The sequence below is a fragment of the Scleropages formosus genome, chromosome 21 (genome assembly GCF_900964775.1).
Source record: "Scleropages formosus chromosome 21, fSclFor1.1, whole genome shotgun sequence".
Taxonomy (NCBI): Eukaryota; Metazoa; Chordata; class Actinopteri; order Osteoglossiformes; family Osteoglossidae; genus Scleropages; species Scleropages formosus.
In genome coordinates, this window is record NC_041826.1 from 19,621,636 (window position 1) to 19,649,134 (window position 27,499).

The window sequence follows — 27,499 nt, forward strand, 5'->3', positions numbered from 1 at the left end:
GAATGGTTTATAACACGAGTAGTTGTTTAATTTTTTGTTAAAAATGTAACCAAAGATAATACAAAAGAGGAGAAAGCAAAGACAGGGATACACAGACAGGCACTGTGGAACACAGAAACAACAAGCCTCCAAATATGCAAATCCTGCTGGTGGCCCCACTGCTGCCACTCACTGCCATGCCAAGCAAGCCAACTGACACGCAGCCACATACAGGGAAAGTAAGAATCCACGTCTCACAGATCCTGTGACCACAGAGGGAGCAGAAGACCAAGACATCCAGATACGGATAACCTAGGACAAAGTCCTCTTCCTTGTCGCCCACTGTTGGATCACACCTCACTATCCCAGGACAAAAAAAGTGACAAGGATCAGCCTGACCCCCTCACCTCCTATGGTTTCCATAACTGCAAATACAGCCCTCCAAGTCCTATAATAATCTCTGAAGCAACCAAAGAATTCTTATATAATTGCACCCAAAAGACATACACATGCAGATAGACTACAGAGGGTTCAAAGATGGTCTGTGGTTATTCCATCCAGCTTTACCATACATTCTTCAGCAGAAAAAGGAGGAGAGCAGGGAAAGGGTGAACAACTGTGGAATGTAATGAAATGGAAGTTGACCTGGAGACAGTCAATGCACTGAGGAGAGCTGTAAGGACACATTTCCATAGCAGCATACAAACTGGCACCTGAGCCAACAAATCTTTTCATGTTAATAATAAATTTTACTCATTTCATAACCAATCTGTTGTCTGTGGGTTTACTGCTCGTTATAACTGATCAGTTATGTGTCTGGGTTTATAGCAACCACACAATTGTTTTAGAGGAAGACCAATACTGGAAAGGTGACAGACGTACAAGTGAGACTCACGTAACTGCAAAATGTAGCTTCTTTACCCAGTCAGGGATTCTCCGTGAAACAGGAGCGATAACACCGCCCTCTTCTGGTGGGACGAAACGATGCATCTGTGGTTCCACAGCCAGAGGTGAAGCTGCGGACGGAGGCCGTGGAGGGCCGTACACGTCAGAAACTTCCAGAAGGGGCCTTGGAAGCGTGAAACTAGACTCAGTGGAGCTGTAGCCTGTTCAAAACGGAGTTCATCATAATAAAAAAGCCACCGTGAGCAATGAGTGCTTGGTCCGTCTTTTTTTCCTGTCACAAAGCGCCCGAAAGTGGACCGTGTTAACTAGACCTAAATTACGTAATGAAGGAGCGAAAGTTACAGTAACTTGCCGTCGGGAAACACCACAGGTCATTCAATGGAACAGCTACACGTTTCGAGAATAATTTATAACAACGCAAATAAACTAAGTGAAGCGTGACGGCGTGTGGAAACAAGTAATGATAGGGGGTAAAAAAAAAAAAAAAAAAGTTTGTACGAATTACTGACTTCTTTCCAAGGACATAACGAACGAGTCTAACACATGATAAAGACAGCTATGATGCCGATAATAAAAAATTTAGTTTAAAAATTACCTGGAGTAGTTTTTCACCATTTGTCTTCAAACAAAAAAAGGTTCAAAGTTGTGCAGTTGGTGCGGGGAGTACCTGTATATTTGGAGTTCAAAAATTAAATCACTCTTCCGGTCTCCTATCGCTAGAAATATCACACACATGCTAATTTCAAAGTGTTTTACCGCTCGTTTTGATGGTTTTGGAGAGGCCCTTGGACGATGTGGTTACGAGCAATCGCCTCAGGTTTCTCCCAGTGCTTTTCTGCTCGTTCGCTGCTGGCACGCGCGCGCTCACGGCGCGGAAGGAGGCGCGCGCTGAGACAAACGCGTAGTTTACAACAGTAATCGGGGGGGAGATTTTCTCTCACAATACCCAGGGTCCTGTCCTAGTGCAGCCTGACCAGCTAAGTCTAGAAACACACACCCTCCCCAGGTACAGCGCGTGCCATTTTGTGAGAAACAGTACCTGGAGCTGAACACGCTCAAAACAGTGGAGATGATCGTAGACTTCAGGAGAAACGCCTCACCATTATCCCCACTCACCATCATGAACAGCACTGTGGCAACAGTGGAGTCATTCAGGTTCCTAGGCACCACCATCTCACAGGACCTGAAGTGGGAGCCCCACATAGACTCCATTGTGCAGAAGGCCCAGCAGAGGTTGTACTTCCTTCGCCAGCTGAGGAAGTTCAACCTGCCACAGGAGCTACTGCTGCAATTCTACTCCGCAGTCTTCCAGTCTGTCCTCTGCACCGCTATAACTGTCTGGTTCGGCTCGGCTACGAAATCAGACATCAGAAGACTAGAGCGGATAGTTCGGACGGCTGGAGGAATCGGACACATCCCCCCTAGCTCTCGGAGAACCGCACTCGTCCGGAGTCAGTAAAAGGGCTGGCAAAATCATTCCAGACCCCTCGCATCCAGGCCGCTTCCTCTTCGAACCTTTGCCATCTGGCCGGCGCTATAGAGCACCGAGCACCAGGACAACCAGGCACAAGAAAATTTCTTTCCTCAGGCCATCTACCTCATGAACAGCTAAATCCCCCCCAGAGAGTAAACCAGTGCAATACACAACACTATTTATAACTATTTATCACGTATCTCTTACTCACACCTCCTTGCATTTGTATCTAGTGACTAATTTTTGTATATTGGGTACTTTATATTTTTTATCCCTTATTCACATACTCTATCTTATCTGTCTTATCGCTGTCATTCTGTCTGTGCTGTGGAAGTTTCTGTCACCAAGACAAATTCCTTGTATGTGTGAACATACTTGGCAATAAAGCTCGTTCTGATTCCTTTCCTCTTATTAGGTGCTTGGTGTTCAGTTCTCTAGCCGGGGCTTCGCTTTAATGGCGCCAAAGTTGATGGTTCCCATCGCAGACATCATCACTCAGCGTTGAGAAAATTATAGCACTGGGGCAGCGGCATGGAGCAAACAAACAATGATTTAAACATTTTAATGCCACACGATGGCAGTAGAGTTGCAACAAAAAAAAAAAAAAAAGCTTTTCGTCGCTGGCTAAATTTGTTGACAGATTACACAGTCTACAGATTCAAAAAGTTTTTATTAGAATACAGCAGATAAAAAGTTCAGACCGCAATCACACTCTTCCAGAACTATGTGTGCTTTAACAAACATTATGCACTCCCCAACAGAAAAACTTAAGGGGGAGGGGGGGAGAGAGAGAGAGAGAGAAGAAAAAAAAAAAAAAAAAAAAAAAAAAAAAAAAAAAAAAAAAAACCCAGTCTCTCCGATTCATCTGCCAACTCTGAAAGTTTACAGTGAAACAAGGCCTCTTAACTGAGGAAGATGAAAAGTAGAAAACCCCAAGTCCCCCTTTCTCAGGAAACGCCAGGACAACAACATAGGAAGAGGCAGCGCAGACCCCCTCGTGCTCCCTGCTGCAGTTCAGTGTGTTTTCTCAGGAGAAGCCCGCTGGTCCTCCAACATCTGTCACAGATTCTCGGGTGCCGAGCTCTCCGGGTTCCTTCTTGGACTGAGAAGTTTGAAGAACCCCACCTTGAACCACTGTTTCGAACACAAAATAGTTTCTCTGGTGGCTATGGAGGAGCTCTGGTGCTTATAGGGTCAAGCTTGAGTCTTTCTACAACATGGAAGACTTCAGCTGAGACCAGGGATGGATGCCCTGTCATTGCTACAGCTCCCTTGTTTTGTGTTGCAGAGGCGCAGTCTTAAGAACAAACGTGCTGCAAAAATGGTTGTCCCCCATCCCAGGTGATAGAAGAGCCCCCCCCCCCCCCTCAGGGCTGGTACAGGTAGGCCTGAACAGACGACAAAACAGGCCTAACTTGCACTGTGTTCGAACTGTTAGCCCACCATGAGAAACCACCACAAAAACACAAAAGGGAGACAAGTCTGCAGTTCTCCAGGCTCACCATGCCCCCATGAGAAGCTTCCCAGAACAGCCTCTGCTGGACTAGACTGAACAGAAGACTCAAATCCCTTCCTGCAGTCAGCCATCAATACAGTACAGAAGCTTTTTTCCTTTTCTTTCAAAGTCCACAAAGAACATGGGGGGGGGGGGGGGGGGCACACGCAGTCAACAAAAACTTAAAAACTGATGGAACACTGAGACGCTGCCCTGATAGCAAGATCAAAATGTGCCCACACCAACATGACCCAATCCAAATCAAACCTAGGGCAGTCAACCTAACTATTCCAATGGCTGCTCTTACAGCATGTTTCTGTATTTGCCCTTCAGCCTCCTCAGCTTTACAATGTCTGCTCATAAAAAGAGTGAGGCTTCAGGTAAACAGATACCACTCTGCACCCCACCCAGGGAGTTGTAAAGTTCAGGATGTTCCATTTTTCATAGAGAAGCAGTGCAGTGAGCCAGACCTTTCTGGAGGATTCATTCTTCCCCCACTAAGCTGTGGGCAGAGCTCAAGATGGGTAACAAGTAGCCCCGCAAACTTGAGGCACCAGATGAGCACAGCAGAGCATCCTTTCAGAACGCAGGATGAGGCCCAGATAGAAGACTTGGAGAACTCAAGGAAGCCCTCAAAAGCAGCTTAGTCCACTCAGACTAGGTGGGTTTGAACAGTAAACATCCCATGCGTGACACACTGCCAAAACCCTAAAGCAGGACGAGCCTCTCCACCTTATGTATGCGAATATACTGCAGTGCCGAAAAAGAGCAACCTGCACATTTTATCACTAACGGCTGGCCATAGAGCGGTGCGAGAGAATTACTGCACTCATGCCTCACCCCAACCAGCTATAGGTTTAACACCTTCAGGATTGGTCAGACAGGCTCCTCGTGGATTCACCCCATCCACTTAGATCTCACCTCGTTATGCAAAACCAACGTCAACTCTTGCATTTCCAACAGGTCTCACACACAAAAAAGGTTTATGCATATGTTTTTCTTCTTAATTTTAACTTTGATTTTCATCTATTTTATCTTTTATAATATATACATACATATACAAATCTATAACCCAAAAATTAGAAATCTTATTTACAAAAACTATTTTAAAAGCAGCTAACCCAGCTCCTTTAAGGAGAAGGGGAAAAAAGAAAAGTCTTAACACACACAAGTCAAGAATTTCTTTTTTTGCCTTTTAAATGCTCTTTATCTGTCCATACTGTAATATGGCATTCAGTAAAATAGTGTGTTTTGAGAATAATAATTATGACTCTGCAACTATATAATTTATTATCTATACATACAATTCATTTCAACACATCTTGATGGTACAGTTTATTTTATAAAACTGAAAAAGGGGGGGGAGGGGAAGAAAAAAGACAAGAATTAGTTTTCCAAAAGAAAAGAAACCTTGTCCCCAAATGTCTTTTTATGTTCATCCACGGTTGAATGAGAAAGACACATTTCTCCCTGTTCTGCCATCTCCCCTTGGTGGCGATCGCAGGCGCCACAGGCACCGGTCTCTCACAGGGCGCCTTCCTCTGTACAGCCTGCGCCAGCTGTGTAGCGAAACTCCTGCAGATTGGACACGCCATGGAAATGGACAAAGGCCCCAGCCACCACAAGGATGTGGAAAAGCTGATGGGAATGGAACTGTAGGAGGAAAATGATTGGAGAACAATCTGAGGATGGTTAAGAGGAAGAAGTGCTATCCATATTTTTATATCTGCAGCTCCAGATGAGGTGTACAAGTTTTTCCTTTTGTTAAATACATCAGTGAACACTGAATGTGCATTTCAGCAGTTTCATCAATTGATTGAATTAAGTTCCAAGACTGCATACCGATCTCCTGGACCAGAGTCTCCAGTCTGAGCCATTGCTCAGAGAAAGCATGTCAATCAGCCTGAAAATGTAGACTGTGTGTGCGCACACACGCCAGTTTAACTCACCCAGATGTCACACTTCCCAGGGAAGAACCTCTCCGGGATGCGGGCAGCATAAAGACAGGCACCCGTGATGTACAGCGTGGCCATGAGGAAGAGCCAGCCCATCTGGCCTATGGTGGTTGCCCGCAGAAACCCCTCTGAGATGACGAAGTGAAGTGTGGGGACAACACCGCTCAGCCCCAAACCCACAAACACCCCTGGGTGAGAGGACGGAGAGTTGTCAACACACACGCACACATCTTCTCAGTGTGAAGTTTTTGTGAGGTTTGTTCTGAATGTTCTACTAGCTCTCAGGTTTCGTACATGAGTAGAACCTGAAGAGGATGAGCTAAAAAGCCCCAGTACAGGGCCATGCACTGATATTCTAGGTAGTTTGTCTGAGACCAATTAGCTCTGAGGAGCAGAGGATCAGGCTGCAATGAAACACAGAACACTTGGGGAGGAAAGTGAGCATGCATATCTATGGGTTTCTTTTTCTTTACTACGTTCTGGAGTGTTCTTCCCAAGTGCGGCTCCCAATTTGAAGTCAGTGGGGATGAACACATGTTCACAGAATTACATAATACTCACCAGCTCGGACTCCACGGTACTGCGGTGTGGCGAAGAAATCGCACTGCGACACGGTGATGGCAGCAAGGCCCAGGATGCACACCACAATCAGGTAAATGAAACAAGGTTGGGGTGAGCAGTAGAAGGAGTAGTAGAGCCAGGGCACAAAGGATCCCATGATTAAGAAGGCAATGCCAGAGTAGTCCAACCTGGGAGACAGAGAAGTGAGTACCCCCACAGAGCCCCCAACTCAGACAGCATATTGTTGGCATACTTTCACAGCTGGAATACAACTCACAACTGACTTCTCTCTAGCCTTCATCAATGCTAAGCAGTGCATCATGGGAATGACCCTGAGGAACTGTATCCAATCAATACCACTATTGAGCATCATGCCAATACATTCAAATTGCCTGACAAACTAACAATGTGGCCATACTGGGCTGGTTACTTCTTAGGTACAACCAGGTTCAGAAGGAGACAGGGCACACCTGGAGACTTGGAGGGGCATTCCAGTTTGTTGCTTTGCCATTGTTCTCATCTGAGCTGAATTTCAGTTTATTTCAGTTACACAGCTCAATATGTTACTGGACCAATTTAGGTTGGCACCTTACACCAACCATTACAGCAAGGCTCCCCCTCACCTCTTGTACTGACAACTTAAGTTTGTGTCCCAAACAACCACCCAGTGCTGTGGAGATGTGTTCAGTGTACCTCCCTGTGCTAGATAAAGCTAAAAACAGTGCTTCTGAACTATTCTGTATGCGTCTGTCCATGTCTATATGAGAGAGGGAAGGGTTAGACTCACTTGGAAAAGACGCGCGACACTCCTTCCGAGTGGCAGTACACAGTGTGGAAGAGCCAGGAGAAGGACAGGCAGAGGATGGCCCCTAGAAAGAAGGCGCCAATGACTATCTTTTCCTGGAAGGGGGCCACAAATGACATGTTGGGCCGAAACATGTAGACGATGCCCAGACACAGGAAGAACAGGCAGCCTAGGGAGAGAGGAAAGCAGGGGGGTTGACTTGAACAGTCTGAGGTAAATCCTGCATGTAGCCATCAGCCCTCCTCCCCCCCAACCCCTGTAACAGTTGAATGAACATATGAATATCAAAGGAAGTGGGCAGGCCAGGGAGCTGGCAGGAAGAGTGCTCTGGTCACGGTCTGACAGTCCTCCTCCTGGACCAAACTCTGCGCTTCACTGGATGCTGTTTGACTGAAAGCAAAGGCTCTTGCAGCAGGATGGGGGGGGCTGCTGACTCAGAGCATTAACTCACCAAGAGGCCTACAGCATGCTTGAGAAAGCAGGACTTATTAGACATTTAATCAGTCCACTTAAACACTTCAGCAATGATGGGCTTCAGTTTTCCTGCCATGCTCAAGGACTTGGTCCTCTACAGCCAAGTCCTTGGTACTTAAAGCAGAACAAACACCTGAACAACCAAGGTCATAGACCGTTGCAAATTTCGTTAGTGCTGATTGCGTTGAGTCAATGTCAGCTCTCAGTGACTACGCAGTACCACAAGAGGGTTGGATTCATTGTCGATGTGACTGAATCCATCCATCTGGTGGTTAATTGTCCTCTTCCTTTTCCTGTAATTCTTCCAAGTATTGCCATCTTTTCAAGAGAATTACACATTCTAATAAGGTGTTCTTCAGAATGTGCAGCTCAAAGTACATTCATTGCAGCACATACTAGGTCATACTAACTGCAATTGATGCAGGAACTTTTGCTACCTTTAAACCTCCAACAGCCACAGCAGCATCAAAAGCTGTATCACTTCACTTACGGAAATAGTTCAACCAAGATCTGAATGTTTCACTGGAATGGAAAAACCTTCATAAAAACCAGCCTGCAGTACTGTACTATCCACTTAAACTTCAGTGATACACTTGTAGCTCACAGGCAGCTAGGAAGCTAGTGTAAGTAATGCATACAGACATGGGTTGCTTAACAGGGCCACGTTCGTTAGACGATTTCGTCGTTGTGCGAACATCATAGAGTGTGCTTACAGTATACAAACCTAAATGGTATAGCCTCGATGCAGTCAAGAAATGCGGTAAACAAGATTTATGACGCTGCTGCTGGCACAACACAGCATACCGTTTTACAGTGGACTTTTTATAAGTAAAACGTACACTCTAAAACAATAAAAAGTACAATACATAAACAGTAACATTTGTTTATCATTATCAAATATGTACTGTACATAATTGTATGTGCAATACTTTTATACAACTGGCAGTGCAGGTTTGTTTACACCAGCATCACCACGAACACGTAACAGACTGTGCTATGATGTTACTAGTCGATAAGTTTTCATTCCATTATAATCTTATGGGACCACAGTTGTATGTGCGGTCGGCTGTTAAGTGGCGCAAGACTGAGAAACTCTGAACTGCAAAATCTTACAAGTTACATTTCAAAGTAATGTGTTAAAAGGTCTTGTTTAACTTCCAATTCTGATTGCGCACACACACACAAAAAAAAAAAAAAAAAGGGACATACATGTTTCTGTTCAATAGAGGCAGAGACTACACTAGATGGCAATCTAACAGTATCTGTGGAAGGGCTGTTCATCAGTCCTGCTCCCTTTGCAAGCAGAAACCTATCAGAGCTCAAAAATAAAGACTCATTTAGTCCCCAGCATGACTTACTCCAGTGAGGCAACCGTGTTATTCCATTTCATCCCAAAAAATAATAAGAATGACTATGTTGTGTACAACTATACAGGAGAATATTCATCATCTTAATTACATGTCATCGTAGTTTTTCTGTCACCTGTGACCAAATGCAAATTGTTTTTCCCCATAGAAATAATATGAAGAATGATGTTGCACTTACTCCTGTTAAGCAACCTGAGGAAGTTACTGAAGAAAGAAAGGATCCTGCACCCACAGTAGATGCCAAGGCCAAAAGTTAACACTCATTTAAAGAGACTCCAATTAGCAAATTCCACCATTCTCAAGAGCAGAGCTACAACCTCTCCGCCAAGAACAAGCCAGGTTTTAAAGTCCTTACGGGGTCCTGCTATTCAATCAGTGAGTCATAAACAAATCACAGGACAGCTGTCAGTCTAGGTGACAAGGGCCATGAAAGGCTCCTTCTTACCCAGTAAATGTGTCCAGATATTGCCCGTTTCTGTGTGGATCCTAAAGATGCTCTTGAAGCAGGCCCTGAAAGAAGGCATGGGGGGTCTATGGCCATGCAAGAGGAAGTCGTTGTCCTTCAGCCAATCGGGTAGGACGTCGTGGGGTATCACCCGCCACCGGCCTTCCCACACCTGGAACAAGATGGCACAAAAAGATTTAACCAAACCCCCAGCTGTGCTCATGTCAATTCACACTCCAGGGTATGAGCCTGGCCCTGCCACTTTCACTACAGTTGAGCTGGGAGTTCATCACTGCATTAAATCTTCACATGAACCACTTCAAAGCACTTAGCAGCTGACAGTAATTAATAAAAGGTTCAGTTAAACAATTAGTCAGCAATTACATTTGTTGGAGCTCAGTGGGAATGGGGAAAAAGCACAGCACCAGCGAGAAGCCATTATGAGCCCTTGCTAAAGGAAATGGCTGCAGACCCTGAGAATGTGCCCGACGAGACAGGAATATCAAAACCTCACGATATACAACTGGTACCTGGAAATATCCTGTCAAATTAAACAGGTTCCCTGGTGGCCAATGAGGCCTTTCATTTCCATTCATTTTCCAAAACTATTACTTTACGCAAAAAGTGTACATATGACTTGGGTTAAATGTAGACAATACTTTAAGAACTATTTTCTGGAGCAACATCCAGCTGCCTGTAGTACACAGTGGATGCTCACTGCTCCTGCTCTAACAGTGCAGTCTGCTACTTCTGCTCTCAGCAAAGGATCATGGGATAGCACTTTGCTGAGCTAACACAAAGGTGCAATGGACTGCTTAAAATTTTCTATTATGGCGGGAACAATTCAGCAGACAAATCCACTGCTATAGCCACTCTCACCAATCATTCCTTCTGCCAACAGCTCAATTTCCATTTCAGCATGCGGAAACTGAGCGGGTAGCTTCACCAGTGCTCTGCCTCATCCTATTCCATTCCTACCAACACACATTGAGCACTCTGGGGGGTGAAGTGGAGTCACCATTATTTCAAGAAGTAGTGAGAGCAAAGCTGGTCTATTTATGCTGGACAGGAAGTTCTTACGAAGGACGAAATAAATATATATCTGCTGCCATGAACAGCCTGCAATACAGCGCAACAGAAAAGAGTTAAGACCATAGGGTACCTTGTGCACAAACTCCTCCACCCTCTCCATGGCGTGATGAGCCTGCAGTAGCGGTGTCATGCCCATGAAGCCCTCGTCACTTTTCTGCTCCTCTGTGTCGTCCTCTTCCTCCGTCTGCTGATCAAGTTCCGGCATCTAAAGTAGGCACACACAGTCAGGCATCAAATGTAATACCAAAGACACTTTAAATGAATAAAAAGTTTTTAAAAAAAAAAAAAAAAAAAAAACCTTGTACTTTCTTTTGAAATTCACATTTGGAGATTTGCTCCAGTGCCCACAAACTATTTTCTTTAGCACACACAGTATTTTGAAACCCTTGTTCCTCCTGCTGGTTTTGTCACACAGTCCTCCTTCCAAAATTCCAAGCAGGGCTTTGAAACAGCCTTGCCAGGCCAGTGGTCACAAATGCAAACTAATATCTTGCAGTGGCTGCACTAACTTATGAAAAGCAGGGTTCAGGCAAGACAAACAGCAGCACAGCAGTGCCATTTCCACAACACAAAACTACAGCTGCAACAAACAGGGTAACAGTGGGAGGGACAGGGAGATTAATGTACTAGCAAATAAAATATTAATGCAGCATCATCCATCATCATGAAACCCCCATCCATAAGTGCCATCCTCCCAACTGTCAAAAACAGACATGCGTATACACAGAGGGCTGCACTACACAGAGTTACCACCCCATTCCCAGACATTGAAAACAAAACAACCCCGAAGCATCAAGTAGGCTTCTTTAGGCAGCCTTGTGATGAAGAAATATATGTTGGGTTGAAAGCAGCATGAGTGCCATGTTTATTGTGGCACCAGATAAGGGAGCTCCTTCTTCCACAAAGGCCAAAATAGAAAATCCCTAACAAAAAAGGAAATGTATAAATACAGATCTACAGCTGACTTCTTCATAAAAGCTGTTCGTAAGTATTACTAAGGCAGGACTGGACCAGGATGGTCCAGAAGTAAGAGCACTAATCTGAGCTGACACTTATCACGTGTGGCTCCCTGTGGCAGAATTACTGGTGCTGTGCTGCTCACCTGCAGGTCAGAGATCAGATGAGTCCTACACCAGACAGCCACTGGCATGGAGGGGGGGGGCAAAAGGGATGCTGCACTTGCAACAGATCCTCAATAGTTAGACTTTCACAATAATGACCCATCTCAAGGGCAGAGCAGATAATGCCCTTCCTAGGGTACTTTGGTCAAGGACAGTTTGACTTGGACAGCACAATAAGGACAAAGGCTACTGATGAAAGCAAAGGGATGGATGAGGCAACATTAACAGACAAGGACTTGCATCACATTTAGGGAGCACGACAGATAATTAGCTGAACGGATTTACATTGTATTGCCCCCTCAGTATAGGGCAACCTTGAGATAAGATGCAGGTTGTCTTTATAATGGACACCTGACCTTTTTCCCCAGGCCCTCACACAGGGAAGATGCATTTCCAACAGAGAGCACTCCAGTTCGAGGGGGGGGGGGCGCAGTGGGTTGGACCGGGTCCTGCTCTCTGGTGGGTCTGGGGTTCAAGTCTCACTTGGGGTGCCTTGCAACAGACTGGCGTCCCGTCCTGGGTGTGTCCCCTCCCCCTCCGGCCTTATGCCGTGTTAGGCTCGGCTCCCCGTGACCCCATATGGGACAAGCGGTTCAGACGTGTGCGCGCGCACTCCAGTTCCTTCAAGCGCACATCAATTTCTCACTCCCATCATGAACCCGAACACAGAAAAGCACACGATCATATTGATAAAGCTCACATGGGGCAAAAGAGTGAACAAAGCTTCCAATCAACGCGGACAAGAGAACTAGACAGCCATCTCAGGTCCGAAGCTATTCATTACTGATTGCAGCACAGTGCTATTTATAGAAGGAGAACAGGGAGTGATGGTCCAAAGCATGTTGTGAAAAGGTCAGAGGTGAGCCGTCTGTTCCCAACACTATGTGGAACAATTGTGTCACACATTACAGGGGGAGTAACAAAGTATAAATGGACTCGTCCACATCTAGTCATCACCGAGGAACCTTCTGAAGGTCTGAAGCTTCCATGCACAATGAAACGTGAACTATTCTGTTAGAATTATTCACTCATACATAGATTTATATAATGGAGAAATAAAGCCCTTCGTGACTAATGCAGGATTTTGCCAAAAAAACTCAAGAAGCACTTCTCCACACAGACAAAAATTTAGCATCTTGCTGGAGCAAAAGGCATATGAAACCATCTCTTCAGATAGCCCATCTTTTCGCATGCTTGAGTGGAATAGTGGAATTTGTGGAAAAGAGCAGCTGGAGGTTTGGAACGCACATGGTCCTCCTTTATTAAACTACTATTCAGGCGAAGCCACTTGACCACCTGCTCCAGAAAGGAGCTTCATAAGCATCACAATAGCGTTAATATGCATTAGGACACGTTTCTCAATCTGATTCAAACGCCAATTAAAAATGTTCTGGAACCAATCAGAAGGGGAAAAACATGGGCTTACAATGCTTCATCTGAATCACGAAAGCACAGATGCTGTGAAATGCATCGGAGAAATACAAGTGAATATAGGCAAAAATGCTTATTGCACATAGAGTTACAGGAACTGTTTACACATTTTTATTTATCAATTATTAAAAAGAATGCTAAAGGTCAAGAAAAACTAGTAAGGCTAATTTTAGCATTCTCAGAATTGTCACATCACCTTGGAAAAACAAGAGCGTTAGAAACCAGACAAAAGGATGACAGGATCACTGACAAGGGGGGTCTGTATGGTCAGGGTCATGGCTCTGAACTGCTGGAGGTATCGACCCCCGGATGAGTCACACCCCCCAGGTTTGGGATGCAGGATTACAGAATGGGTCAATTCTAAAACAGATTAACCTCCACCTGATTATTAATCATACAGATCATATGAAGTACTTTATCAGATAAGCCCTGCATCCAGGGCAAGTTGAAGTTCGAACAGGTAATAGCTGAAGGTGCACTTGACTCCCTGACAAAGTCCATGCTGGGAGAGCTGGACCATGTGCATCCAGGGCTCCTTTGCAGACACGACTATGGTCCTGCTGTGTACGTCTGACACGTACTCCGGACAGCCACTTTTACCCCGGCTCAGCCGGACTGACGACAGAAGCAAAAGGAAGTATGGAAGGCGGAGAGCCACGTTCGCTCCCTGTCCGTTATGGGATGCTGGGTCGATAATGTTCTGATGTGTACCGGAACAAACCGGAAGGGGCTATTCATAGGGATGACCGAACACATGCATAACCATCTTCAGTGGGAGTTTTCCAATGCTTATCCTACATTAAAGATATGACGACGACAAACATGGTGAAATCCAACACCCTTTTCCTCCCAGGACCACGCAGTGTCTCAACTCCAAGCATCACCCACAAAACACTTGCACATCAAATGGATAATCATTTCATCATCTTATTTACCAAATGAAAGACTCATACTTGAGTACTCCAAAACTGCCGTCTTTTACTGAAGGCAGCATCATTTACCTAATAACTTTGATTACCTGACATACGCCAAACACTCCCTGTAAGCAGGCTGGTGACTGCCCAGGCCCAGAAGCCAGGTTGGAAGGAAAGTGTAGCGTCAGGTGGCATAACTGGACACGCTATATATTTTTAACTGAAAGGCGGTTGAGACCAATCTAATTTTGTGTCCGTGGCACCAAAAGTAGAGAAGCAGCTTTGCCACAGGTGCCGTACTGCGAATAAAAACACAAACTGAGGCTTCTCGTGATGGGCAATACTGACATGATTGTGGTTAAATAAAAATCAGACACTGACTATGAAACTAAAGCGAATCTTGAAGCATAGGCGGACACATGGACAAATTCAAAGAACAAATCAGCAGCATCACAGCAACTTCATGGAAGTACAGAGACCAGATGGGTCTGCAATCAGCACAGCGGTCACACACCCTGCGGCCTCTCTATCCTAGGTCTACGCGAAGGGCGGCGAGAGTGGGAGAGAACCGCCACCACTGCTCTGGTGGAAGTTTAAGCCCAGCGCCCTACCCACCCCCACCCCCACACACAGCCTAGACAGGCACCACAGGGGCTGTGTGAAAGGGACCAACAAACTGTGTGTGTGAATCAACGGCAATTCCAGAATTTTTTTAAATGAGGTGGCATGGGGGTGGGGGGCAAGAACCAGTTGTAAGAATTAGTAATCAGTTAGCTAAGTTAACAACTAGCTACATAACATTATAATGGGACTCTTGGGAGCTTTTGAAGCTGTTATACCCACAAGGGTCATCTTTACTAGGGCAATCCAGGCTTCAGTAGCCTTCCGCTGTCGGTAGATTCATCACTCACTACTGTTGCCGTTATCTGGCGTTCACCTCTGCATATTATTGCAGCAGAAAACGACACCCCAGTCCACATATTTCAAAATATATAATTGAGTGTGTTCATACCATGAAGAGATGTGGTCTATGGTCGAGTCATGTCTCCTGTTTGAGAAACGTGATACCGTGATCCCGTACGGCAAATCAGGCAGCGATTGACAGCGCTCTGATCCAATGACATCGAGCACTGTCAGGTTGACAATGCTTTAGTCCAATGGTGTTGGGGGTGGCACCGGCCCCCCTCAAAATATGATTGCCAACCCCCCCATGCTACTCTTTTAGAGACACCCCGGTTGGTGTGGATGCTTTTTACTAGAAATGACCACACGTTTAAGGTTCAAGCTAGAGGAAGCCACATGCCTTAGCAACCACGTTAACCCTCTTCTCCAAGTTCAGCAGCGCTGGGTCTAAACAGTGGCATCCAAGCCAGACAGCCCAATCCCAAAGCAGCCAAATGTCCTCCTTTCATCAGGGTCAAAGGTCAACATGTCAGGCCACAGGGGGCAGACACAAACAAGAGTTTCACTAGCAGTGTGCTCGTCCTGGGCATACCCGCTTTCAGACTCTGTACTCATCGTTGCCCTACATTGCTGTTGCTTAAAAAGAAAACATTCTACTCTCCACCCTGCGTAACCAGTTTTTTTGTTTTTTTAATAACCCTGTAGTGCAGGTTCTCCTCCACAATTTGCACACTTGTAAACCATCTTCTCAGGCACGATCCCTGAATAAAGGTGTGTCAGACCTTTCAAAATGTTTAAATACTGGTGTTAAAAAAGTACTTTCCAACTAAAACCCTGCAGCACGGTGGCACAGCAAGTAGTGCTGCTGTTTCACAGCGCCTGGGTGGTGTGACAGGATGTGGGTTCGATCCCCCGTTCAGTCCGTGTGGAGTCTGTGTGGGTCTTCTCTGGGTGCTCTGGTTTCCTCCCACAGTCCAAAGACATGCTGTTCAGGTTCCCCCATAGTGTGTCAGTGACAGAGTGTGTGTGTTCCACTGATATATGGATGACTGACCCAGTGTAAGTAGTGTATCTAGCAGTGTAAGTAAGTAACACTACATAGAGTTCATTGGAAGTTGCTTTGGAGAAAAACTTCTAGAAAAATAAAAGTTTAAAACCCAAGATAAAACAAGCTGTGTCACCAACTGAGGAAACGTACCCTTCACACCACTTTTTTGCAATCCACCTCCCTGCGAAATATCACATTTCTGTGTGTGGGTTAACGTCTGACCTTTATACAGCGTAACCTCCGTACAGCCAAAAGCAGTCATGTGATGCAGGCCAACTGCAACACCAAACTTCCCAGTCTGAGAAAAATGAATCATGTAAACTCCCCACCCCACCCCGACTTTCGCCCAATTCGCCACGCAGTTGACAACAGCTCTGCTCATTTTAAACCCCACAACTTCATTTTTTCCCTTTTACCCAAGCAACATCACCATCAAGTTTACTCACCAACCAAAATTACTCATCAGCTGCACTATACTGGATAATTCAGATGCGATGGACATGATCTCACGGAAGAGCGATGTTAAATATTAGCATCTGAGTATGTGTGTACAAGGCTCAGAGGAAGCACAAGTTTGAATGCAGTAATAGCGTACTATGTTAATAAAACAAACAGCACTAATGGAAATAAAGTACAGATGACTGACTGCAGTTATTCAAGAAGTACATTAAGACACCAGATATGCATCTTTCTAGACAAAAAGTACATTTACTCATTTAGCTGATACTTTTCTCTCTTACAATGTGGAGCTACTCACAATTATTTACCCATTATACAGCTGGGTAATTTTAGAATAAGTGCCATGCTCAAGGGCAGTCCAGCTGGGATTCGAACCTGCAACCTTTAGGTCCAAAGGCAGTAGCTCTAACTGTTCTAGGCACAACGGGTAGCCGTTTTCCCCAGTCACCCCATGGGGATTTGGGGGAGGGAAGGGATACCTGGAGAGCTCATACCTGCTCAAGTCTAGTCCAAAACAAACATCCATCAGCGCAAACAGAATTTCCTGAATGATTTAGGCTGTGGACCAGGCAAGGTCCAGGCAGCAGAGGTATCTGTATGGCTGCTCTCAGATGGCACAACTAAATTACACCTGTTGAAAGTTGCCTCCAAATACACACCTACCACCTCCTAGGAGGACAGCTCTACGCTTTGCCATCGAGAGATGCTAACCAAGGGGGCAGCAGCACATTTTCCAAAATCTGGTGCCAAGATAAAAAAGAAGCAGAACAAAAAACCAAGGAGAAACCATTGTAATCTCTTACAACAAGGTAAAATTATCAGAGTAGGGGGTAAATAACAGGAAATATATCTGTACCTTCCCATTAAGGCTGTACTTTAAGTATCATGTTTAAGCAGAACCTTCAGTCACACTCTGGACTGGAGCCACAGTCTTTGCTCTGAATCACCAGTACAAGTTGTATGGTTAAGCAATGCAGTAAATTCTCATGTAGTCATTATACTCCAAGTCCACTAATGGTCATCTTGAAGTACCCATATGATCAGTGACACGCAAACAGTGAAAACACCCACATCCCAAGCTGCTCTGGGATAAAAGCATCAGGGTCATTTTATACTGTGAAAAACTGTCAGGATATTTGGTTTTATTGTCATATAAAACACTAATTCCGACAACCACAGAGTAGTCTACCCTGTAATAAATTGATCCCATTTATAACTACAACATCATCTGAGCATCTTGCCAAACTGATATTTTACCGTTTCACCCTCCACCCTGAACTCTGGCCATAGAGTGCCGTCTGCAATGGTGAAGCTGTGCTGTATACTGAAGGAAATCTCACACACACACACACACACAAAAACAATGATTCACACTCCCATGAGGGGCAAAGCAGTGAGTGATCACAGCCACAGACAAATTTGTTATTATTGCTAAAGAACATATGCTGGGTGGATTTGTTTCTGCGGAATTAAGCCTGTGTAAAAGGGAAATGTTGGAAATTTCAAGATATGGCGACACAGCCATGGGCCGCAAAGATAACGATGATGGGTGACCTGGAGCCACTGAAAGTCTTACCACGCAAACTAAGAGAACCTCGCCTCTGTTACTGGACCCCGGTCTGTTTAAAAATTAATGAGCAAACCATATTGCTGAAAGTACACCTGGCCTTGAAAGCCAAGGGTGCGTTTTCCCTCTTCCACCAACGCATGGCTCATATAGCTTTACACCCTGCCAAACGGCCCACGGTGCTGCAGGCAAGCGGAGCTCTCCAAATAAAGCTCTTACTGCTACCTGCCCGCATTGGGCTACTCAAAATTACAGAAAACTAACATGAGGTAGTTCTTCAGAGGCCAATCAAACCTAGCATGTGAACGCCGGCCACTATAGCTCACAAGACAACAAACCTGAGAAATAAAGATTACAGAGCAAAGGCTCAACAACTGAAAACAAAATGCTGAGCTGTTAAGACAGCAGTGCTCAGATCCTCTTCGCAGAGAGCATTCTAGCTGTCGTACTGCATGAAATACTGGCTATAACCCCAGGGCCATATTTAGATCACTGCCTGCAATGAGCCCTCAGAAGCATTCCAGCTCCTGGAAGTGTCCTTATGCAGGGTCCCGAGTCTATTTTGGCACAACATATTCAGAGAAACGGGTGCTCCAGGTATTTCAAGGGTGGTCCCCCCACGTCACAAACAACAGGCCAAAAACATCTGAGCTCTAAAGAGCGACAGATCAACGGCCGTCATTGCATCGTCCATCCAGGCACTAGGCATTAAAAGTGTCTAATCTGACAAGGTGGGCTGGAGACCTGCTGCAGAAACCTTGAATGACATCCTTTAAATTACCTGCTTCCTTATGATGTGGATGAAGAACAAAATGCTGAAACAGTAACAATCCAGCATATTTCAGTGTAAAACATGCTGAAGGCTTTTAGACTTGGATCCAAATGGCCTGTACTCACCAGACCCCAACAAACCCGTATGGCACATACACTTACCCCATTTTGCGTGGGACAGTCTAGGGAGGACTGATTCCGGCCCAAGGAAGTAGCACACGCGTCTGCTGGCTCCTGGGGACCCATCCTGAACGTACAGCCTCTGTGCCGCAGGATGAACGCTGCGGTCTCGCCTCCCTCCACCTCCCCGCCTTCCAGCTTGCCTCCGAGGGAACACGCTGTTAAAGTAACGGGCCTCTGGGCACTTTGGCTGAAGGGGTGATGTTTGGCCTCGCTGCTCTGGGGGACCCTGGTAAGGTACTCCTGGTCCAAGGCACTGGGTTGTCCTGTCTGCAAAGAGAAGATGAATACAAGTCCCTGGGTCATGAAGTCCAGCAGAAACAAAAATCGATGAAGCGCCATAGAAACAACACTTGGTATCATATTACAAAATTAAAAGCGAGTACCTGTGGAAAACCTGCATCTAACAAGACTCAACATTTACAGGAGGGGGGGGGACAAAACACTTGACAATTATTTCAAATACACCTTTAGGACAGATCAGCTTCTTTTCTGTATGTGATCAGCAAAACTTTAGAAGCTTCACTAGAAGACTTCAGAATATGAACTAGCCAAAATTATATACAAGAGAAAAACCAATCCATCAGGTAGGAACTGCCTCACAGAACACATGCAGCTCCAAAAGTGCAGTCAGGAACACAACCAGCACATCAAACTCCCAAGTAAACCACTAAGGGGAGCAATTCTCAGCCCTGTACCATGGTAGGGTACACAGTGTGGAATCTCGCCACTAAATTTAATTGCCTGGGTATCGAAATGAACAGTTTAGAAACCGCCACGGCCAAAAACCACCTTACATATCCCAACTCCTACTCTAAGAGAGGAGGATGCAGTCTTTGTCCTTTCCAAAAAAAAAAAAAGGATGCGTGAAACAGGTGCTGATGGAACAAAACAGGAATCATCTAACAAGAACAGAAAATGAGAACTTCAAAACATATAGACCTGCTAAGGGGAAAACACAGCAGTCATGCCTGGCCAGCCTCACCAGAGACAGTTATGATGTCCAGAACTCACTCCTCCCATCCCCTCTACTGTGATATCCACCAATTCCCCACAACACTAGACCCAACATCATTAAGAGCCTTGGATTAACAGGTGAAAGCTCCAGATCATACTCTTGATTGTGTCAAGAATTTTTTTGACAATAAAAACCTAATCTCAGCTCCTACTCCAGGAATACTGTGCAGCTATAATTCATGCAACAGACAAGGGGTGCAGGCAGCTGGGTTTGTGAGGAGGACCCTTCCATTGGCCTCTTGTGCTGATTCAATGTGCCAGGAAGAACCAAAAGACTTCTGCTGAAGGCAAAAAAAAAAAAAAAAACCCCCCAACATCTTAGAGACCAAACAGATGGTGCAGATGACAGCAACGATGTTAAACACATGAAGGACTACATTGACTCTTTAAAACTGAACACACACCACACAGTTGTCAAAACGGGCGCATCTTGACCCACAGTATCTAAGTCACTAGGAAGAGGACAACTGGATTAAAAGCAAGGTGGTTTCTGACTATGATTCAAACACCTCCACAATCAATGCTCTCTCAATGTCAGCCATGTCTTGACTACAATTCCTATGAGCACCTCACACACTGAATCCTCTCAAAGTACAGCAAGAGACATAACCAAAACTCCACGCTAATTTCCAAAATACTTCTGCAATCACAGCTCTATACAGATATTTACAGCAGGTGCTGACAGCAACAAACATTAACAAGAAATGAAATCAGGCCCAAACTCCAGTCAAGTTGAGGAGACCTTTCATTCACTCACCATCTTCCATTTTACTCAGCACCAGCCTGTATCTAGGGGACTACTGAGTCAGCCATTTCTGGGGGTGCATAACCCATAATTAACTCCAACATTCTCCAGTGTGTTGTTTTTTTTGGCATGAAGTACTTGTCAGTAAGATCACTGATACAGAGTGTATCTGGGACAGAGTCGTTTCATCACAATAGCGAAATTTTCACATGAAGATGTCAACGACCTCCATCTCAACTGCAGTGGCCCTAGCAAATGTCATTACATAGAGCAACATCAAGAAGAGACATGGCACAAGCAGCCCTATAGACAGGACAGTATGGATACAGAAGATGCTGTGTCCAAAGCTTGCACCCTGGACCTATAGGGGTGGTGGAACAGTTCTGCAGAAAAGGATGCAAGGAGAAAGCAAGAGGAGGAAGTGGAAGCAAAGGACTTGGGTGTCTCACTGTATACGTGAACCAGTAACCCACTTTCAAACAGCTACAAGTAGGGTTCCAACTGGAATCCATGATACCAGAAGAGAAACGCTGAAATTACTTTGATTATGCCACCTGGTAAATGCTTTTCCTACAAAACTTCCACAGCTTGAGAAGTTCCGGCAACACATCCTTCAATGTCAGCGTATCTATTGTCTACACAACATTACATAAAGCAATTTGCTTTCTATAATAAATCCACCAAACAGGAAGAAAACTGCTCTCCATTACTCCCAATACACACTTGTCACGTTTAGCATGCAATGTACATCGCTTTGGAGAAAAGCATCCACTAAGTAAATTCCATCTACTACAACAGCAGGTTAATGTCAGTACTTAGACAAAGTCTCACAGAACTGATCACATTACTCTATGAAGTAGAGTAAAACCTGCCTGCCACAAAAGCATAGAGCAAAGTACAGACCCCCCCCCCCAAAAAAAAAAAAAAAAAAAAAAACACACCCTACTGAGGCATAACTAAGGCCTTTATCAATCCAAACACAAAGGGTCTTGAAAGCTGCAGGAACAGTTTGCCCTGAACTGGGCTAAATTCAAAAATCAGAAGGCAAGCAGCACTCTGGTTCAACTAGAGCAGCGCCAAGCAAGAACCACACTTTCAGAGGAAAAGAAGGCCACGTAGCCCCTGCTGCGTTAACCCGGGGCCTAAATTCCAATGAGTACCCGCAGTTTTGTTGCAAAGGGCCGGGCCATGACAACGAACCAGCCGAAGCACAGCGAGCGGTACCTCGGTCTAAGGTAAGCATCCCCACAAGGTGGCCGAGATGGAGCGGACTCCCTGCAGAGCAGAACAATTGAGGACCGAACAGCTCCTCCCACATTACACCACCACCACCACCGAGAAAGAACGTACTTTGTTCTCATTCTGAGGGACACTGTGATGAGGGTGGCCTCTGCAGTAACACATAAATGCTCAGACCCAGTTCCATCAAGCAGAGCTGTTCGATAGAGCCAAGCAGGCAGGTTAGTCTGCAAACAAGTCACAGCCACAAGCCCACAGGGCCTCGCGAAATAGCGGGAGTCCACAAACACTTTATTGCCCTACATTATGAAAACTAAAGTATGCACGTTATCACCTAATTCAGTTGCGATGACTCAAGCAGCATCTTCATTATGCCATCAACAGTAGATTCATGACACCAAAAACCTCATGACATCGTTCAGCTTGTACCGCTGCCAAATATATCTTCAGAGAATACCAGCGTTGACCCACTTTTCAAAAGTATGGGTCAGACAGAGGCAGAACTTTAGCCAAAGCATTCATCCCAAAGTGCACTTCTGCTACCATGGGCAGAAAGTTTAACTGGTGGGTACAATCAGAGCAGCCAAGGTGGGGGTTTTTTTTTTTTTTTAAAAAGCACTCATGAGAACAGACATGACGACATTAACCCAACCATTTAAAAAAAAAAAAATTAAAAAAAAATTGTATCTAGTGTACCATTATTTCCAACCAATGAAGTAGTCCTTATCAGATGTTTAAAAGCAGGTTGGGACTGTTTCAGCCCAAGGTGGTATAAACTGGTTTGTGTTGTGGGAAGAAGCAGATGCAATGTACTCACAAAACTTCTTTCCTTTAATGAAACACAGCAGCATCAAATTATCCTTCACCAGTTTAACAAACAGAACCCATCGAGACCAGCGTTTCTGCCGTCTCTAAAAGTCATACCCCTTGGGTCTCTGGCAGCCATGGGAAGACAGAAACGAGGAAATGATTCACACTTTTTTTTTTTTTTTAAAAAACCCAGTTAAAGCAGCTACTCTTGGTTTAAGTATACAGTGGGGTTTTAATGCTGAAGTACGTCAGCATGGTAATTAGAGGGCTCTTCGCAGCCAACACAGGACAGGCATCGTGATGCACACTGCTTGCACACCACATTACAGAAGCTTGCAAAATGTACCTTTCAAACACAGACCAAACACTTGCAAGGGTGAATTTAAAATGTTAAACCTGGTGAAGCAGGATGACCACAACAACATGGATAGCAAACTTTTAGGAATGTCATACTCAAGTTTGTTACCATGTCAAACAAATTACAGGCTTCGCTCCAGTTATTAAAACTACTGATTTTACATGCCAGCATGAGTAGATGCATATAGACGTTCAGAAGGATGTGTTACCAAGTACACAGAGCAGACAATTCAGAGATCAGCCGAATGTAGGAGATCTATAGATGTCTGGCATATGGACCGAGACTAAGAAATCCTGCTGGCTAGTAAGTCTGTTTTAAATGCTGTGATCCTGCACAATCATGACTAAGTCAGGAGTAGCCAATTTCTGAGTCTAAACTTCATTAAAAATTATCTGTATAACATCGGTCTTCAGAATGACCGAAGACTTATCTAAAGAGAGTTGTTGGTGGAGCCGTCTCCGGGTGCGTCAGCCACGTGATCATGTGCCCACCCCATACGCACACCCGCACCCACCCAACACTAGCCTCTTTGTTCTTTCATCATCTGACCTGCCAAAAAATGTAATCATTCACATGGGATCAGTGAGGCAACGACTGGCCTCACCCAAGCCTACATTTAGGGTTGCTGACCAGGCCGCCCTTCGCTTGTCCTTCACACCACCATAGAAACCACAGCAGGCCTAAAAGATCACATGATCCATTTTTTTTTTTTTTTTTTAAAAACTGTGCCATAATCATCCCTGTGAACTTACACAGACCAGTTAAACATACACACATATGTTTAAATAAGTACATACACTCTACTGAAGTAAGGCATTTGAATAGAGTACACTAATGTGTACAGTGACAGGAAATGGTAGTTAAGTAACAGGGCCATCAAGATTCACTGCTGTACATTTATTTATTCTTTACCTCATGCTATTCTCCAAAGCAACTTACAATGTTAAGCTACCTACAACTGTTCACCCATTTAAAGACCTGTAATTTTACTGGAACAAATCTAATGTAAGTGCCCTGCTGAAGGGTACAAGAGCAGGAGGTGGGTTTCAAACCTGCAACCACTGGTTCCAAAGGCAGCATCTGTAACCAATATGCTACCACATGTGCTATGACACCATTCAACAGACTTCTGGCTGCCCTCGCAAACCCAGAAAGTGCCTATCATCCATGACAAAGAACTCATTTTACACACAGATGAAACGCACCAAAGGTACACAACACAAGACACACGGGTGTCAATAGCATGTGCTGAATTGCATCTGAAAACCAGCAGCCAGGCCAGTCCCATGATTGAAATTTACAAAGTGTAAATGGGGTCAAAGAGCTGGGAGATGCATACAATTACAACTTACAGCAGCACAGTCAAGATATAAAATGGAAACGTCTTGCCTTTACAAAAAAAAAAAAAAAATTGTAAACTTCCTTCAGGTTTCTAGTTTCTAATATTTATCTTTGCAGTGGAGTGACCACAACCTGTAATGACTCACTGAGTTGGGCAGATGTTAGAAAAACTCATCTATACCAAACAGGAGTGTAGGAACACAAACTTACTTCTGTCACGCTGAAAGGCCAGTGTGTGATGTTTGAGTGCTGGTGATTTGCATAGCACCAGAAAGAAAATGTGTACTTTCACCATGGAGACCAAAGTAGAGATAATAAACAAAGCGATATTGATAAGATAAATGTTTGTGCTGTCATCTGCATTATCAGTCAACAATCAGGCTTTACTTATTTATAGGGATTGACAAAATTGTAACGCAGCACAAAAAAAAAAAAAACTAAAAACTTATAATAACTATACGTGATGTTTTTACAGAATCTAACCCAAAGGACAAACCAAAATAAATGTGCTGGATTTATTCATAAAGCAATGAAACCAGAGGAGGAAAGTGAGAATAGATCCCCTTTGCCACTCGATATAATTCCCAGTAACAAAAGCCTCCTGTGGCAAAATTCTAAGTGCATTTTTCAACTTAATAGGTTAAAAAAGTCACTGACACAAACACCTGTAGCAGTTTTTTTTTCTTTTTAAAGTTTAGTAAGCACCTCACAATCCACTCTTTCATCTCCGGAGTTAACTTCCTCACTGAGCACTGCGACACACGCGGGACTGGGGTTGCGACTCATTTGTTTGGCGGGCGCTGGCAAAATCTGTATAAACAGAAGGTAAGGCAGGGCACCATATGCAGCGTCAACGGGCTTTAGCAGTTAACGTTACTTTCTTTCGCAGGGTTAAGATGCTTACCTGTGGGCTGAGTCACTTGACCGGTATCAAACCTATTTTTAGAGCGAACAGAAGCAATGCCTGCAAATTAGGAGGAGAACAAATGCAAACGTGCTGCTCGGAGAAAGAATAATTTACTAGAGATGCGCGCGAGGCACGTTATCGGAGCGTCCGTCACGTGTTGGCCAATTACTACTGCAAGTAGTAGTGTGTAACACGGGGCAGATTCCTCCACGGTGTATTTGTTCTCCCACAACTGCACACACAGTTCAGCTCGTGCTGTAGGTACTGTGAGGTCTACTTCTGCAAGGACAGGACCTTGCTGGACTACACACACACACACACACACAAAAAAAAAAGTCCATACATCAGGATCTTACAGAGGAGGGGGGGGGGGGGGGGGGGAAGCTTTCTTCCCATTTATAGAGGAGTTTCCAAATTTTAGGACAAAGTCGATGTTTGGTCGCTTAAACTATACCGATAGCCTCATGTAACAAACACCAATGCAATGTAGAGATGAACAAAAATGGAAATGACATCTTCACCTTTATCTTTTTATTTTAAAAAAAGTTTGACATCCCCTCCTCCAGGTGCCCAGTCAGAGAAGTCAGATGACAGATGCACAGTAAACTAACTGTTCAATCAACTGCTGTGCTAAATTGCAGAAAAGCAGCATTATCATCATCATCATCATCTTCTTTAAGTTAACAGAATTTGTCCGATATAGATTTACCTACTTACACACACCAGGGTATTCTCACTGTACCGGCGGTTCAGGGTAAGAAGAAGAGTTATCAGTCAGCCAGCCAACCAACCAGTCAGTGCCGCTCCAGTCGGAGAGGGGACTCGACCCAGTAACCGTCACCGTGTGTGCTGGGAAAACACCACTTACACTTCTCACCCAAGTTACCTCGTGGCCCGAGGCGAGCCGCGCAGAGACATTCATTCAAACGGAGCGCTTCCACTGCGAGACACACAGCTTGACAAGTGGAACCACTAGTGACAAATAAGTTCCAACAACAACAAGACACGACGACTTTCTCTCTGTGTCACTAAGTGCGAAAGAAATCAAACGGCTCCGGCGCGACTGGACTCGGGACGCGCAACGGACGCGGACTCTCCCGGGCCTCTGTGTGTGTGTGTGTGTGTGTGTGTGTTTACCGGCCCTGTCAGACAGCGGCCGCGTCCAGTGTCCTGTCCTCATACTCATATGGACACCTCCTTAGCTTTTTTGTTTCGCCGTTTCTGTTATCCGTCTAAGTGGCGTGTAGGGGGCTGCTCTTCTAGAGGTGACGAGGAACACAAAGAGAACAGAAATAATCATGTCGTCCTCGCCTGACTCCTCTGACTCTGCTCTCACTCACTGTTCTGTTGTTGTAGCTCCTCCGCTAAGCTACACTACAGCCCCGTAAGTAACCGAGCAGCTACCTACTACTAGCTTCCTCTGCTTTCCTGACAGACACCAGACACAAGAAGACACTTAACGAAATAACAATTTAAGCACATTTACCGTTTCCACGGCCTGGGGAACGCCGATCTTTCCGAGTGACGTACAAGCTAAAGGAAGCCAGTGCTGAGGAGGAACCAGCAACTCCACGAACTGCCTCGAAGCTTTCCTGTGAACTGACTTCACTTGACTTGAGTCCTTTGATGCCGTAGCGCCGTATGTGACGCCCCTCGCGTGAGCGCAGACCAACCAATGAGCAGGCAAAACTTGTCACACGTGATTGAGGGATCGGGAAGAGCTCCGCTACCCTCATAGACATACAGTACCTGTGCTCCGCTACCCAATACCCTGTACGAAAAGCATAGCGGTAGTTGTAGTTTTTTCATGTTATTGTTCTTTCAGGTACGAATAAAACCAATGAAAGAAGCGCATGTATATACTGTACGAGTGGTATGAAGCTTTATGGTTTTTAATATTCACACTCTTTTTAACATATACTTAACCCATAAAACAATAAAACAACGATCATTTCTTTACTCGGTTCAAATTAACATAATCTGGCTGGCAGAATTTCCTTTTCGGATAAATCTTCAGCCTGCCTGGTCTATTTTACAGTATTATATTATTTATCATGATCAGTTGTATGATTTAACTCCGTTATGTGTAGTCGTGTACTTCCCTCTCTTGAGGTGTCGAATTTTTGTCTTGTTCA

The 27,499-nt window shown here is 44.8% G+C and overlaps 2 protein-coding genes across 2 annotated transcripts in view; both read right to left on the reverse strand.

Moving 5' to 3' along the window:
- The window catches only part of lrtm2a (leucine-rich repeats and transmembrane domains 2a), a 52,198-nt gene extending 50,458 nt beyond the window's left edge, over positions 1 to 1,740 (reverse strand). Inside the window, exons 1-3 of the mRNA XM_029247463.1 lie at positions 1,642 to 1,740; positions 1,481 to 1,552; positions 901 to 1,085 (exon numbers count right to left, since the gene is read on the reverse strand). The gene's annotated coding sequence lies outside the window, so the exon portion shown is untranslated. The remainder of the gene's footprint in view (positions 1 to 900; positions 1,086 to 1,480; positions 1,553 to 1,641) is intronic.
- Positions 1,741 to 3,182: 1,442 nt separating this feature from the next.
- adipor2 (adiponectin receptor 2) lies at positions 3,183 to 26,996 on the reverse strand. Its single transcript, XM_018730090.2, has 8 exons — positions 26,851 to 26,996; positions 18,930 to 19,217; positions 10,624 to 10,758; positions 9,462 to 9,633; positions 7,158 to 7,344; positions 6,371 to 6,558; positions 5,804 to 5,997; positions 3,183 to 5,507 (listed from the first exon to the last, which is right to left on the reverse strand). The coding sequence occupies exons 2-8, from the start codon at positions 19,011 to 19,013 to the stop codon at positions 5,379 to 5,381; spliced, it is 1,089 nt and encodes a 362-aa protein (XP_018585606.1). The 5' UTR covers positions 19,014 to 19,217; positions 26,851 to 26,996; the 3' UTR covers positions 3,183 to 5,378.
- Positions 26,997 to 27,499: the final 503 nt, after the last annotated feature.

What these genes read in the sequence shown, in the direction of transcription:
- adipor2 (XM_018730090.2), bottom strand. Translation starts at nt 19,013, where the DNA reads ATGGGTCCCCAGGAGCCAGCAGACGCGTGTGCTACTTCCTTGGGCCGG. An exon ending in GTGTCGCGCGTCTTTTCCAA is followed by an intron (nt 6,559 to 7,157) that starts GTGAGTCTAACC and finishes TCTGTCTCCCAG; the next exon opens with GTTGGACTACTCTGGCATTG. An exon ending in CTGGGAAGTGTGACATCTGG is followed by an intron (nt 5,508 to 5,803) that starts GTGAGTTAAACT and finishes TTCCTCCTACAG; the next exon opens with TTCCATTCCCATCAGCTTTT.